General features: G+C 43.9%; 1 protein-coding gene across 3 annotated transcripts in view; it reads left to right on the top strand.

The window, feature by feature from the left end:
* Positions 1-3,433: 3,433 nt before the first annotated feature.
* Otud4 (OTU deubiquitinase 4) overlaps positions 3,434-15,449 on the top strand; it is a 46,578-nt gene continuing 34,562 nt past the window's right edge. For 2 of the 3 annotated variants that reach the window (XM_038312521.2, XM_038312522.2), the window contains exons 1-3: positions 3,434-4,123; positions 9,817-9,900; positions 14,788-14,838. In XM_038312521.2, coding sequence (XP_038168449.1) covers positions 3,965-4,123; positions 9,817-9,900; positions 14,788-14,838 — 294 coding nt within the window. In that variant the 5' untranslated portion in view covers positions 3,434-3,964. The remainder of the gene's footprint in view (positions 4,124-9,816; positions 9,901-14,787; positions 14,839-15,449) is intronic. The other variant, XM_038312524.2, reaches the window with a different exon arrangement.

Below are 15,449 nucleotides of genomic sequence, written 5' to 3' on the forward strand. Positions count from 1 at the left end.
CAGCTTGCTCTGGTTCAGGGCTGCTCATGAGGGGCTTTCAGCAGGGTTGCAGGCACCTGAAAGCATGACATGAAGGTTTGTTTTCAACCTGGCTTGTGTGTTGGGTGGAGAGTTACCAGTTCTGTACTAAAGGGAGCTCAGTAGGCCAGCTACAGAGCTGGACAGCTTGCACAAGTGGAGGGAAGGGTAAGAGGGAGAGTGGGGGAAGGAGGGGAGGGCTCAGAGGGAGAGTGGGGGGGAAGGAGGGGAGGCTTAAGACGGAGAGTGGGGGAGGGAGAACAAGCCAAGGGAGCAGAATGCAAATCCACTGATCACCTGACCTCAGAAGAGACTTTACTTTTGAACTATTCTTTTAGGCACTTAGACTAACCTTCACATAAGGTGAATGCCATTATAGGAATGTATGAAAATATGGCCTAGAATCCCTGTGGGTTATCTTAAAGGTTGTTTAGCATAATAGCTAACCCAATGTTGGGAAAACTCTCCCATACTGGCCTATAATGTACCAACCTCTCATTTAAAACAAAACAAAACAAAACAAAACAAAACAGATTAAGAAATTCTGAAGCTAGAGGTGTAGCAGCCGGTAGAGTGCACTGCCTAGGACTTGCAAGGCCCTGTGTTGAACCATTGTAGAAAAAAAGATCGTCAGTCTGTGGAGGTGGAGTAAACTTTTAATCTGAGCACTTGAAAGGTAGAGGCAGAGGCAGATCTGAGTTCAAGGCTAGCCTAATCTACATAGTGAGCTCCAGGTCAACAGTAAATATTAAGACTTCCCCTCTAAAATAAACATCCTTAATTTACCTATCATAATTAACTCTAAAGTTTGAAAAAAAACAACCAACTTGAGGTATTGACTATACATAGGGGAAAAAAGTAGGGTGGCACATTCGTAAAAGATTAAGTTTTAGTAATTTCATTAGGTTCTCAGAAGCCTTGATCTTTTCAGGTTTTATCTGAAAAAATAATTGTAAAGCATCTTTACTTTTACTGGTCAGAAGTGGCTCTCTTAGAAATGAACATTTTCAATCAGTACTGGTTTGGTTTCTTGAAGAGTTTTAGAGGTTAATGTTAGCTGAAGGCTCTTCAGAAGTGAGTTTCTGTATGTTTTGGCCCATTTTGAAGACACAGGATCCTCTGATGTTGCTTCGACACTGAACTATATTTGGGGAGTTGACGTATAGAGGGTCTGTCTTGGATTAGGGCTCAGAATACCTAAGGGATTTCCTGATGAGGATCAGGGGTCAGACAGGTGTTATCTCCTCTAACTTTGGAACTGGAAGCAGCTTGGGGCCATTGCACACTCATCCAACAGGAATGCTAAGAAACTGTCAGGCGACATCCAATGTGAAAACCCACAAATTTGCTGTTTTTCTACCACTTTTCACGGCATATCACAGTGTGACAAAAAGGGATTAATGCATTTTGATAAGGGCTTCTGTTTTTAAGCATTTAATAATGAATTAAAAAATAGAAAACAGACCTTACTGCCAGGCTTTATAGTAGGATAATTTAAAATAATTATTATGTCCATTAATATCTTAATTATTCTATTACTAATGAGTTAAATTACTGTGATAAAAATAAAGATATTTTAGAATGAAAGACATTTTAGTTCCCCTTAAGTATCTCAAAGTAACCCTTGGGCTTTAGAAGTTGGCATTATTTCATTAAAAAAAATGAAAGCACATTTAAGTAATGAAAATATGAATATGCCTTAAGGTGGAAAATATATGGAAACACTGACCCCCAGGGCATATAAATTGAGCAAAGCTTTTCATTTGAATGATTAAAAAATGCAATGCAATTTTGTACATTTCAGTCACTAAGACTGATAAACTTTGAAAAAATATCAAGCTATGAGTTTAACATATATGTATATATTCATTATATATATATATTTCCTACAATACATATGGAATAAAAAGTTAGTTCCAGAAGTTATTGAAGGACTATCAAAATGAAAGTCAAAGGTATGTCCTTCCCTGTGCACACTTGGTCTATTAATGATGAATTGATGCTCATTTTAGAAACTGAGCATTATAGTTTAGATGTTACTCAAAAAAATATTGTGGGTCTTTAATGCAAGCTACATTTTCCCACCTAAAGTGGAAGCTGTTGGTAGGATGCTTGTTCAGCATGCATCAAGTTCTGAGCTTTATTCCCAATACTATATAAACCAGGATGTGGTGGCGGCACAGCCAGTAATACCAGTAATGCTAGTATTTGGGGAGAGTGGGTGGAAGCAAGACCATCAGGAATTCCTGGCCATCTTTGTATAGCTAGTTCAAAGCCAGCCTGGGCTATACGGAGTGTGCCTCAAAAATAATGTCAAACAAACAAAGCAAAACCCTCAAAAGTTCTCAGTGCTTTCCCTCGACAAGTGAAAATTTTAAATTGGGACAAGGATTTTTTTTTTCATTTTAGGTCACAATATATTTTCTAAAAATAGCACAATTATAGGAACACTTAAATATTAATAACTTACATTTTCAGTAACTTGTTGGATTCTTACCATCTGGCCTGTCTTGGCCCCATTCCCAAGACTGACTACACCTTTAAACCCAATGTAATTTACTACTTTTCTTCCTCCAGCATGATCTCAAGACCGAAGTTTTAAAAATTTAATAGATGCCACATGCTGTTGTATGCTAGTAAAATAAAATTGTGGTGTCCCCAAAGGACGTTAAGTACCAGATTCTAAAACCCAACTGGACTGCTCATTTCCAGTCAGGCAACTTTGGAGGGTAGCAATTTCAGTTTGAAGCCTCCTGCTCAGCTCGGATTCCACGCTGCGAGTCACCAAACTTAAAAAAAATAATAATAAATTTCTACTAAACAGTGACCGCCCTTTGTGTGGCGGTGCGCAGCTGCGGTGACCAGGAAAACAAACGTGCCTTAGGCAAAGGCAAATCTGGTCACAGAGCGTGAGCTGTCCCAATTTCTAAAGGGACTCAGCTGTCGGCCTCAGGCTGGGGTCCAAGAGCCTCCGCCCCTTAGCGGGCTTTTCCGCCCAAGACGTTAAGCCACCTCTAAGGAAACGCGGGGAGGGAAGGCTGGGTTGGCGTGCAGACAGGTGCGCCACTGTTTGGAATACACAAAGGGCCGGTGGCACCGCCACTGTGTCCCTGGCAACTCCACGCACGCGCCCCTTTCCGCCTGCCCGGCCGCGCTCAGGGCGGGAGACCGGCAGGGAGGGCGGGGCGGCGAGCGCAGGTCGCCCTCGTTGGCCACAGACACCCTCGGGCCTGCTCGAGGACGCGGCCTGTGAAGCGCGAAGTCGGCTCCAGGGATGGCGCCACCGCGGTTGTCGGGATTTGTAGTCCGTGAGCCTGTGGGGCCCCTCCCTCCGGGTAGGCCGGTCCAGGCGTCTCCGCCCTCTGCACGTCGACTTCCTGCCGCTGCTCAAACTACCACTCCCGTCATCCTCCGCGCTGCGGGCTGAAAGCGAAAACAAATTCTAGGCTGCGAGGTTGCTGCCCTCCGCCAGGCGCCCCTTCCCGCTCCCCGCCCCTCAGGCGCCCTCCCGCGAGGTAGGGAAGCGAAAGGACGCGGCTTTCTCTCCGGTTTTCCTCGGCTCTCGGCGTGGGACGCGCTCCGGCGGGAGACGCAGGCCTTGCTGAACCTCTGCCTGCCCGGTGGCGCGCGCCGGCAGGGCTCTGCCTCGGCACACACCGGTCGGGACCCGGAAACTTGTGGGGGCGGCGACCCCCGGGCGGCCCGCGGGCGCGTGTCCCTCCGCCGAGGCGGCCGCGTGCGGATGGCCATGTACTAGGCTGGGCTCCCTATGCGCCCGGAGAGCGCGGGCCACCGCCTCGGGCCGCCGCTTCCTGCCGCCGCTCGCCTCGTCCACGCCGGCACCAGAGCCCGAGCCTCAGCCCGCTCCAGGCCGGGGCGTCGAGCCGCCGGCGGCGCGGCCATGTGGGGCTAGTCCGCGCCGCGCACCCCGCAGCGGACCGGCAACATGGAGGCAGCCGTCGGCGCGCCCGACGGCGCGGACCAGGGCGGCGTGGGGCCGCTCGAGGATGCGACGCCCATGGACGCCTATTTGCGCAAACTGGGCTTGTATCGGAAATTGGTCGCCAAGGACGGGTCGTGCTTGTTCCGGGCTGTGGCCGAGCAGGTAAAGGGTCGGGGCCGGACCGGGACGGGCTCGGGGCTGGGTGCGACACGCCACCCGCAGCTGCCTGGCCGCCCACGGCTCGCTGTCGTCACAGCGGCCCATTGTAACGTCGGCACGGGACGGGGTTGAGGACATCTCGGGCGGCCTGTTCGCAGCGTGCTGCCGGGAGCGGGCGACGCGCTCCTTCCGAGTTCACCTGCGGCCAGCTTTTAGCAGCCCCTCGCTCGCACCGGCTAAGCGCATGTTTACTAGAGGAGCTGCTGCACCCGGTGTGACCGGTGGACCACATTTTTTTCTGCTGCTGGACTTTGGAATGTGTCTCCCCGGTGTCACGCAAAGCAAGAGGCCAACTTTGAAGTTTAAGGAAAGCAACCTCTCTGTATAGGGTCGTCTCATGAGTAGGGCCCACGCTGCATTACGTGGGAATCAGGGACAGTGTACTAAAGAATTCACTCTTCTGCCAGCCTTCTGCTAATACTACGGGATTAACTGGAGACTCTGTCTAGGCACATCTCTCTTCCCCTTTCCTCTTCGTTAATGGCTAAAATTATTCCCCAGTAGGCCCATTTATTAAAGAGAAGTGAGATAGAACTCCTGCGAGTGGGAGGAGTTCCAGGGAAGAATACCCAGGATTTTTTTCTGTTGCTTTGAGAGAGTTCTTTCCTCCATGTTATATAACATATTGTAGGTGTGGGGTCACCAGAACCCATCCTGTCTGAGACTAGCTGCTGGATCAGAAGCGTTTCCCAGCGCACGCTGCTGTGCCCTACATTCCACACTTGCTTCCTTTGCCTTACACTGGAGTTTTTATGATTTAGTTTCCTTCCTTCCTCCCTCCCTCCCTCTCTCTCTCTCTCTCTCTCTCTCTCTCTCTCTCTCTCTCTCTCTCTCTCTTCCTCTCTCTTCCTCTCTCCCCCCCTCCCTCCCTCTCTCTCTCTCCCTCTCTCCCTCCCTCCCTCCCTCCCTCCCTCCCTCCCTCCCTCCCTCCCTCCCCTCTCCCCCCCTCAGTGTGTGTTAACTAGCTTTTAAGGTTTCTATTTTAAAATCACCAGGCCGTATATTTTCCAAAGATTTGTAAGTATAGGACATTTTAAAACAAGAGAGACCCCTTGCATATTTATTGATCATAGTGGTACAAGCCTTCAATCCCTGCAGAGGCAGGCAAATCTGTGTGAGGTCAGCCTGCTCTACAGTGGAAGTTCCGGGACAGCCAGGGCTACTCTGAGAAACCCTGTCTCAGGAACACAAAACCAGAGACCCTTGCATTGTGTTACAGGTATATTCATTGAAACATTCTCTGTATTACTTGCCAAACAAACCTACCATTTTCAGTTCGTTAAGACATCTCTTATTTTCAGAGCATAGGAAGCTCCAATGTGGATGGGTGTATAAACATCCACCGCAGTCCTTACTGTTAGTAGGTAAACAGTCGGCTACATTTGTGAATTTTCCAGATGGAGAAGATTCTGCTTCCGTGTCTCATTCTTTTTGGACTCCTCAACACCTCTGGAAGCAGAAGAGGCCCAATGAAGTCTGTTTATATAGTGTTTGCTTTAGCAGGTTCCTGTAGGAAGGAGGTAGAGGCTAATGCTTGAAGTTTGAAGTTGAATTATCCAGGTCCTAGTTAAGTTGAAGCGGGAGGGTGTGTTTCTGTCCATGATGTATGGCACAGATCCTTGGGGATAGAGTAGAAGCTATGAGAGACTCGTTTCTGCATAACTAGCAAGAGCTAGTTGCTAGGAACTCACTGATAGAGGTGAGCCCCGTTTTTTGTCATGGGATTAGGTTAGTCACAAGGAACTACCCTTTACTAATGTGGGGACTTACTTTGAGTATATTGAGCCTTATCTATGGGGAGGCGCAATTTGGTAGATGTGGACCATAATAAATGTGAGAAAAAGAATACATTGTCAACCTTTGCTACCTTTTTAATGTAGAAAGGATTTGTTTTGGGGGAAATTTGTTTTCTGGTAAAAATTACAATTTTTTTAAAAGAGTCAATAAGCTAAAATAGTCTTAAAAGAAGGGGATGATAGTTCTTGGGAGTTGTGGTTCCTCTTCAGATTACCTGATTTAGATAGGCTCTTTTTTTTTTTTTTTTTCTTTACACTTGTGGATTTGGGCCTGCAGGAAGCCTGACCTGAATCAGTCCTAGCCATGGAGCTAAAAATAGGGCACTCTTAGAGGACTTGCTAAAACAGTGTCTCAGCTTTTCCCAGTGTTATCACTACCTTGTCTCAAAGCCTCTACCTTTAGCCTATTTTTATGAAGCAACATAGCAGACCATTAGAATTTTGAGTGCTCTGGGCCTTGAGAAGTAATTGACTATTTGAAGAGTTGTCATTTTAGTCTTGTTTTCTCGTATTGTTTGGCTGAGTAAATTAATAATATCTTAAACTTATGGTTGTTGATGAGAGTTTGCATCTGAGCAGCAGGTTCACATTGATGCCGTGTTCAGAAACCTTTGTTAAAAGGAGAAAAAAATAGGTATTCCTGATATAGTTACTGCCGAGAAACAAGCTGGAGCAACTTCTGTCTGCCACCTGTTGTAGGTGAATGACTTTAACACAGAAGGCGCTTTGCTGATGGCAGGAAAGCCCTATCAGATGACATTGTGGCTCGCTCATATTAATAATACTTGATTCATAACAGTGTCTCATGTAGCTTCTAGGAAAGATGTTGCCAAATGTAATTTGTTGAAATGGCAAAAAGTTGGCGCTTTTAAAAATATGTGGATGATCCTTGAGATGAAGAAAGCTATCTGTATAAGGCTACTTTTTAATAACGTCCTAAAAAGTACGGTTAGGCTCACAGCCAGGTGGTAAATTAAAAAGCTTACCTCAAGGAGTACATCTTCAGCTCTGCCTTGTTAGAATATACTGGCTGTTGGGGACATTGCATCTCTGGTCCTTGTATACATGAGCCCTGACTGTTATCCAAGAGAGGTGTAAAAATGTGCCGCTGGGGCCCTTGAATTTTCCCGTTTACCATTAGGGTGACTCAGTTGGAGGTGTGTGTAACCCTTAAAACTGCAAGAGGTCTTGACAGTTGGAGGTGATGTGCTATTTCATGTGTGTTTGGGTGGTGATATGGGATGGAGTACTGGGAATACCTTCTTTTGAGATATGTATTAATAGAAAGTAATTTTACTTTATTCTCTTTAATCATGGTGAAAGTATTGGGGATTAGCATATGATAAAAAATTTAGTTTGTTTCATTTCAGAGCTCAAATTTTGATAAAAAGATAAAATTCCAGGGAATTTTTTCTTTTGTTGTTGAACTGATTATTTAGGGAAGCACCAGATGAAAGATCTGAACTACTTTTTGGTTGGTATTCTGATTTTATTTGTGTTTACTTGTTAATTTTTTGTATGTTTGAGCATAAAAGTCAAACATTTGAGAGAGTTGCTTCTCTTTCCATCAGGTCCTGGGGCCCAAATTCAGCAAAGCTTTTTTAACAGCTGATCCATCTTGCTAGCCCTAGATAGGTTTAGATGTAAGAACAAATCTACATACTCTTAGGATGACATCATTCACTTTAGCATGGCTGCCCATTGGGTATTTTTGAATTTTGTAAGCTTGATAAACAAAGTTACACATAATAATTCTGAAACCATATTAGCCTTACTGTTACTGATGAGAACTTTTTTCCTTGTGGTATTGGGGATTGAACTAGGACTTTGTATGTGCTGGGCTATATACCATTGAGTGATATCCCTGTCAGTCTGTCCTTCCTTCCTTCCTTCCTTCCTTCCTTCCTTCCTTCCTTCCTTCTCTTCCTTCCTTCCTTCCTTCCTTCCTTCCTTCCTTCCTTCCTTCCTTCCTTCCTTCCTTCCTTCTCTCTCTTTCTCTCCAACCCTGTTCTTCTTTTTCTCCCTCGTTGGTTTTTTGAGATAGGGATTCTGTCCATAGCCCTGCCTGTCTTGGAACTCTTCTGTAGACCAGGCTGACCTTAAACCCAGAGATCAGCCTGCCACTCCTCCTGAGTGCTGACACTAAAGGAGTGTGCCACCACATCAAGTCTTGTTTGTCAATTTTTTAAAAATATAATTTATTTGTATTTTAGGTGTGTTGGTGCTTTGCTTGCATGTATGTCTGGAACAGGAATTACAGACAGTTGTGAGCTGCTTTTGTAGTGAGGAGCTGCAGGCAGGCCTGCTTTTCATCCTGCTCGGCTCCTGCATAGCTAGCTTAGCCCCAGAAATAACAACACACACATTGTATTCTTTTAAACACTGCTTGGCCCATTAGTTCTAGCCTCTTATTGAATAATTCTCACATCTTGCTTTAACCCATATTTGATAATCTGTGTAGCACCACGAGTGGTGTCTTACCGGGAAAGATTCAGCATGTCTGACCTGGCGGCTGGCTCCATCGCATCTGACCCAGAGAGGAGAGGCATGGGGGCTGCCTGAGGCATCTGCCTCACTCCCAGCATCCTGTTCTGTCTACTCCACCCACCTAAGGGCTGGCCTATTAAATGGGTCAAGGCAGTTTCTTTATTAACCAATGAAATCAACTCAAACAGAAGACCCTCCCACATCAAGCTGCCATGTGGGTACTGGGAATAGATCCTGGGTCCTCTGGAAGAGTAGCCAGTGATCTTAACCACTGAGCCATCTCTGCGGGTCTGCATTTCAGTTCTTTATTTTGAGACCAGTTCTTCCTCAGTTGCCTACACTGGCTTTGAGTTCACTTAGTAGACCAGGCAGGGCTTGAACATGGAAACATCCACTGCAGGTAGCTTCCTAGTAACTGAATTCTAAATTTGTACCTCTAGGTTTGACTCTGGTTCTTTTTTATAGCAAGCATAGGGTGAGCCCTAGCATTCCCTAGCAGGGATTCTCTCCTGCATTGTGAGGAACAAAGTTACTGTAGAAGGTTGGCAGTAGAGGAAAGCCTCTTAGTACAATGTCCTCAAAGGAGTAATTTTTTTATGACCTCTGTAGAACTGGTGACAAGTTTTCTATAGAATGACATTAGAGACTGGCTGTGGTGGTGCACACCTTTAATCCCAACACTTAGGAGGCAGAGGCAGTGGATCATCTCTGGGTTCAGTGAGTTCCAAGACAGCCAGTGCTACACAAAGAAACCCTCTCTTGAAATGCGTGCCCCCCCCCCCCCCCCCCCCGTGACATTAGGCTTAAAGAGTATTGTTTTTATTTTTTAGTCACTGCTCTGTTGCTATGAAGAGACATAGCAAAGGCAAGTCTTAGGAAAGAAAGCATTTAATTGGGGGCTTGCTTACAGTTTCAGAGGCTTAGTACATTATCATGGTGGGGAGCATGGTGCTGTGCAGGAAGGCTCTGGAGCAGTAGCTAGTAGCTGAAACTACATCTACATCTGGGGTGGGGGGAGCATGCAATGCTGGGCCTGGCATGGGCTTTTGAAACCTCAAAGCCCATCTTCATTGACACACTTTCTCCAACAAAGGCCGCATCTTCTAATCCTTTCCTTTCAAATAGTTCTACTCCCTGGTGATCAAGCATTCAGATATATGAGCCTGAGGGGACCGTTCTCATTCAGACCATCATCCTGTGCCATGTCATTGTGCTCAGAGGAGGAGATTAGAATAAGTAAAGATGAAAAGGTGTTCACACATCGTTTGAGTGTGATAAAGGGCATTAACTTGTAACGAGTTTGTTTTTTTTAAACAATACAATGCTTAATAATGTGTTCCTTTTGTGTTTTAGGTATTGCACTCTCAGTCTCGCCATGTGGAAGTTAGAATGGCTTGTATTCACTACCTTCGTGAGAACAGAGAGAAGTTTGAAGCGGTAATTTTTAATTCAGATATGATGGTGTCTTGACTTGCATTTACATTATGACCATTGGAAATGTTCTAGTGGATATTCCAGAGTCTACACCTTTTAAAGTATTTTTTTCATTGAGAATTTCATAAATGCATACATTGTAATTTGCTCATCTATTCCCCTTAGCCTCACCCCCAATACATTGCTTTGTCAACCTCATAATCCACCGAGAAGCTCCTTAGCTAGATTGGGGGGGGGGGGTCTTGTGAGCCCTTTCCCTATCTGTGATGAAATTTCACTAGTTGTGTGTGTGAGTTGCCATGAGTTTGAGTGCACAGATCTAAGCAGCATTTCTCCCCGTCCTTCAGACCACATTCTGAAGGGTGCTGGTGAGGGTTGGTTTAGGTGTCTCATTTAGGGTGAGTCCCTCATAGCCACATACTCTGCTTTTACAAGTTAGGTTTCTGTATTGATCTCTGTCCACTGCCTAAAGAAGCTTGTGGGTGCCAGGTTGACAGCTCACATATATGGGTATAAACAAGTATTTATCCCTGGCACTCGGAGGCAGAGACAGGAGGGTGTCTTGAGTTAGAGGCCAGCCGGGTATGCCAAGTGGGTTCCAGGACTGCGAGGGCTACACAGAGAAACCCTGTCTCAAAACAACAAAAAACCCTGAAAACAGGGCTGGAGAGCTGACTCAGCAGTTAAGAGCATTGCCTGCTCTTCCAAACATCCTGAGTTCAATTCCCAGCATTCTCAGCAACCACATGGTAGTTCACAACCATCTGTAATGATGTCTGGTGACCTCTTCTGGCCTGCAGAAATACACACAGAGTATTGTATACATAATAAATAAATAAATAAATAAATATTTAAAAAAAAAACCCTGAAAACAAAATCGTTAAGAATTTATAAGACAGTTTGATTTGTTGATTTAGCAAAACCAGGAACTGTTAGGTTCATCCATAGGACTTGTAACCTCCCTACCCATGAGCTTTTGGTCATAAGGGATGGAGCTGGTCTCGTCTATCAGAAAGCAATTGGTTATCCCCCTAAACAGTTAAGCCTCTATTCGAGCAGTGGGTACATCTTGCCTGGCAGGTCAGTATTGTAGCATGCAGGGTTCAGGGCTAGATAAGGCCATTGTATTTCCTTCCTCAGCAGCCTACATAACACCTTGGATTATGAAAGCTAGCCAGCAGGGAGGAAGTTCCCAGTCAGTTCCAGCTTAATTTCTCTGTGTGCTTCAATCAAAATTTGTGGTGCTTTCCACAGTAGGGTCTTGCCATCTAGTTCTGGTGTGCAGTGAAGAGCCTTGGTAATAGCCTGTGTTCTTTTGGGGCCCTCTGAAGCCTTCCTGACCAATAGCTTATAGATACCCCATCCCTGGTACTGAGAATTTCATTTAATAACCTGTATCTTCTGGGACTGGACTTATCCACCATGCATGATAGCTTCTTTTAAAATAGACTTAAAAAATTGTCTAACAAAGTAGGGTTTTCTTAAGGCTTTTTTGTTTGTTTGTTTGTTTTTCAAGACAGGGATTCTTTATGTAACAGCCTGGCTGTCCTGGAACTCTCTTTGTAGACTGCATTGGCCTTAAACTCAGAGATCCACCTGCCTCCGGGAGTGCTGGGATTAAAGGCATGTGCCACTATGCCTGTCTTTCCTTAGGGCTTTAAAATAACAGTAGTTTTGGTTAATCTACCCCCCACCTCTTTGTCATTCCTGTTCTCTATTTGCACATAAACCCTTTACCTCCATTCCCCATCTCTTCTTTGCAATCATTTGTCCTACAATTTCTTTCCCTTAAGGGTTTTTCCTTCCCTGCTTCATGGGTCTTGTCTAATGTCCTGACCTCTACAGACAAGCAGAGTTAAATAAACACTTAGCTACAAGCTGCACGTTTAGTTGTGATTTTTCTAGCCGCTCCTTTGGAGAATGATGGCCAAGGCACCGTGAACGATAAGGCATGGGAGGATGACCTAAGCTTGTGAGTTTCTTTGGCTTTATAAGGGAGTTAGGTGTTGAGAGAAATAATGGTATCTGTGGTTGTTATTAACAGTGAGTTAGAAACAAATTGAGACGCAGAGAATAAAAACAAATGTTTTGTGTAGTTTTTATCAGAAGGCATTTATAAATCTTTAATTTTTAGAGTGCATTGTGAAATTATATATCAAAATACTATAATTAATAAAATACTGTATAGCAATGTAGTGTAATTTTCTCAGTATGTAGTTGTAGTCAGTGGAATAAAATGCCACAGTTTAAAGCCTTCTAGCATTTCTGAGTTACTGATTTTAATACTTGGATTTCTATAAATTGACAACTTTAACTATTTCCCCCTACTTACTGATAATGAATATTGACATTTTATGAACAAATAAAACTTTAATGTTCACATATATACAAAAAAGTTCTCAGTTTGAGTGTGTTACTGTATCCCTATTTAAGCTAGTGGAGAGCAGTGTGGTTTAGGATGGGTAGTGATGCATTCTGGAAGTGTTTCCTACTTGATTAGATGACTTGGAAACTTACTAAGAAGCTGCTAATGCAGAACCTGGTGATATGGAAGGGTTAGGTGGTGATGTAGGGCTGGGAAAGTGAAGTGGTCTGTAATATCTGGAGGAGTTACCATCCTTAATCATTATAACCTTGGGACAAAACTACTGATAATAGTTTACATTGTTAGCATTGAACCCTGTATGTCAGGCATTGTCTTAAGTCTTACATATATTTATTGACGATAAGGTCAGAAAATGGAATTTCTAATGCAAAAAGGTTCATTTTTGATGATAAGAACCTTCTAGTTTCAGCCTGGTGTGGTGTACACCTTTAATTCCAGCACAAGGTAGGAAGAGGCAGGTAGATCTTTAAATTTTAGGCCAGTGTGGTTTACAGATTGAGTTCCAGAACACAGAGAAACCCTGTCTCAAAAGCAAACAACAAAGCAAAAAACCAAAACAAATATAAAACAGAACCTTCTAGTTTCTTTTGGCACAGTTGGGAAAAGGTGCGTGGGAAGGGATGTCCCTGGTACCAACAGTGTTGAGTATGGCCTGTGTGAGAACTTTATCAGATGCAGGTTGTGTTAGGATACCATGAAGGTCTTCCAGATGTGAAAGGTTTTGAGGACTTGTTTGCTTTGAAAATAAACGTCTCATGGAAAAGCAGCACCTGACTAGTAAATAGGACATGTTGGGATGTAGGATAGTTTTGAAATTTGATAGTATACAATTTACAAAAGAATTCACAATCAAATGATTCCATGGATATCTAAGTGTATCACTCTTCTAAGTTAACTAGTACTGCAAATTAAATAAAGTTGAACTTAATGGTCAGATAGAATACTTTTTAACACTTGCCTTAGTAAACTTTTTTACTGTTTTGATAAAGTACCACAACCAAGGCAACTTATAGAAGAAAGCATTTAATTTGTGACTCACAGTTGCATAGGATAGTAAGAGTTCACGACCATCATGGTTTTGGGATCATTGCAGCAGGCAGGGCGGACAGGGGTGGGGAGGGTGGGGGAGAGGCAGGTGGGAGCCAGCTTACTTTTGATCTGCAGACAGGAAGAGAGAGCTAATTGAGAATGGTGTGGGCTTTTTGAAACCTCAGAGGTGTCTCCTAGTGGCATACCTCCTCCAAGACCACACCTCCTAATCCTTCCCAAAGACTTCTATTATCTTTGACCAAACATTAAAACTACCATAGCACTTTTCACATTTGTGTAGTTGTTATGATGAAAACAAAAAATGGTTGGGTGTAGATTGAGTACACTTATTTCATGACACAGAAACAAAGCAAGCTGTATTTAAAAAATCTTAATTGAAATGATCTGATTTCCTACTACTCTTCTCTGTGGTTAGCATAATCTGTTTTCTCTGTTTCATTTGGCCTGAACCTACTGACCATTGCAAAGTTACTCTGAAAGTACCATTGCTATTTTTCAGTTCAGAGTACCGTCTGCAGTGGCCCAGAATTGCCTTTTCTGTCTTGTTTGAAAGTCCAGGCCCTCTATGAACTGACCCCACTTCCTATCATTCAGCTCCCTACTAGGTTGCCCTGCTTCAGTTGGCTAGATTGGTCAGGTCTTCCTCCTTTGCTACATTGGTATTCTGTATAGTGGCTGTTCCCCTGTGTCCATCTAGTTTCTGGCCAGCTCTTATCTTGAGGCATCCTCTTCCTGGAAACCTTTCCTGGCTACATTTCCTACTTTAAATTCTTCTGCATATTTATTATCTTAAGGATTTGTACAGATACCCATGAGTATCTTAATATTGCTGATAAAGTCTAGGTTTGTATAAGAACCCTGTGACTCAGTGAACTTTACACGGTAAACCCACTGTTGTTTGGCATATTTCTTAAAAGTATTTTTTGCTGGACAGTGGTGGCTCATGCCTTTACTCCCAGCACTTGGGAGACAGAGGCAGGTGGATCTCTGTGAGTTTGAAACCAGCCTGGTCTGCAGAGTGAGTTTCAGCACAGCCAAGGCTACACAGAGAAACCCTGTCTCAGAAAAGAAAAAATGGTCACTCCTTCAAAAAAGGGCAGTGGTAGCACATGCCTTTAATCCTAGCACTTGGGAGGTGGAGGCAGGCGGATCTCTGTGATTTCAACGCCAGCCTGCTCTACAGCGATAGTTCCAGGCAGGCTCCAAAACTACACAGAAAAACCCTGTCTTGAAAAACAAAACAAATGAACAAAATTCATATATATGTGCTTATATGTATGTGTATAACGTGTTCAGGTATCTTAGCCAGAAGAGGGAGCTGGAGATGCAGGTGGTTGTGTGCTGCTGCATGTGAGTGCTGGGGATTGAACCCAGGTCTTCTGCAAAAGCAAGAAGTGTTTTAAACCGCTGAACCACCTCTACAGGTCCCTAATATAATTTCTTTTTTTTTGCAGTTTATAGAAGGGTCATTTGAAGAATATTTAAAACGTTTGGAAAATCCACAGGTATGAATTAGTCGTATTTCTTGTGCATGTCCAAATATGTATTAAAATTAATTGATGGAAGACAGTAGTGCATTGTGTGAAAGTTGAAGTGGCTGTGCTCTTTGTGCTTAGTTGAAAGATCACTGGGCTGGGCCTCTGTGGCGCACGCCTTTAGTCCCAGCACTTGTCAGGCAGAGGCAGGCGAATCTCTGTGAGTTTGAGTTCACCCTGGTCTACAGAGTGAGTTCTGGGAGCGTCAAGGCTACACAGAGAAATCTTGTCTTAAAAAAAATAAAGATAATTGGAGCTCTTCCTAGAAGTTGTCTTGCTGAGGAGAGAGTTCTGTCTTTTATATTTGTCATTATGACGTGGATATAGCACACAAGATCTGCGATTACTCGGATGATTTTTGGAATGATTTGTTAGGGTATGTGTATGACTTGGACAAGACAGACGGAGCTTGATTTCTTCTTTAGGGAAATGAGAGCAGAGTTCTTCTGTCTTACCTACCTTTGTTCCATTTTCTTCCCCTGCTTAAAAGGCTCACTGAAAATCCATGTTGTAGAATGTAGGCTAAGGATATACAGCTTAGCAGTTTCTTAGCATGTTGTATTTCAGTCCCCATGTCTTAG

The sequence above is a fragment of the Arvicola amphibius genome, chromosome 15 (assembly GCF_903992535.2).
Source record: "Arvicola amphibius chromosome 15, mArvAmp1.2, whole genome shotgun sequence".
Lineage (NCBI taxonomy): Eukaryota > Metazoa > Chordata > Mammalia > Rodentia > Cricetidae > Arvicola > Arvicola amphibius.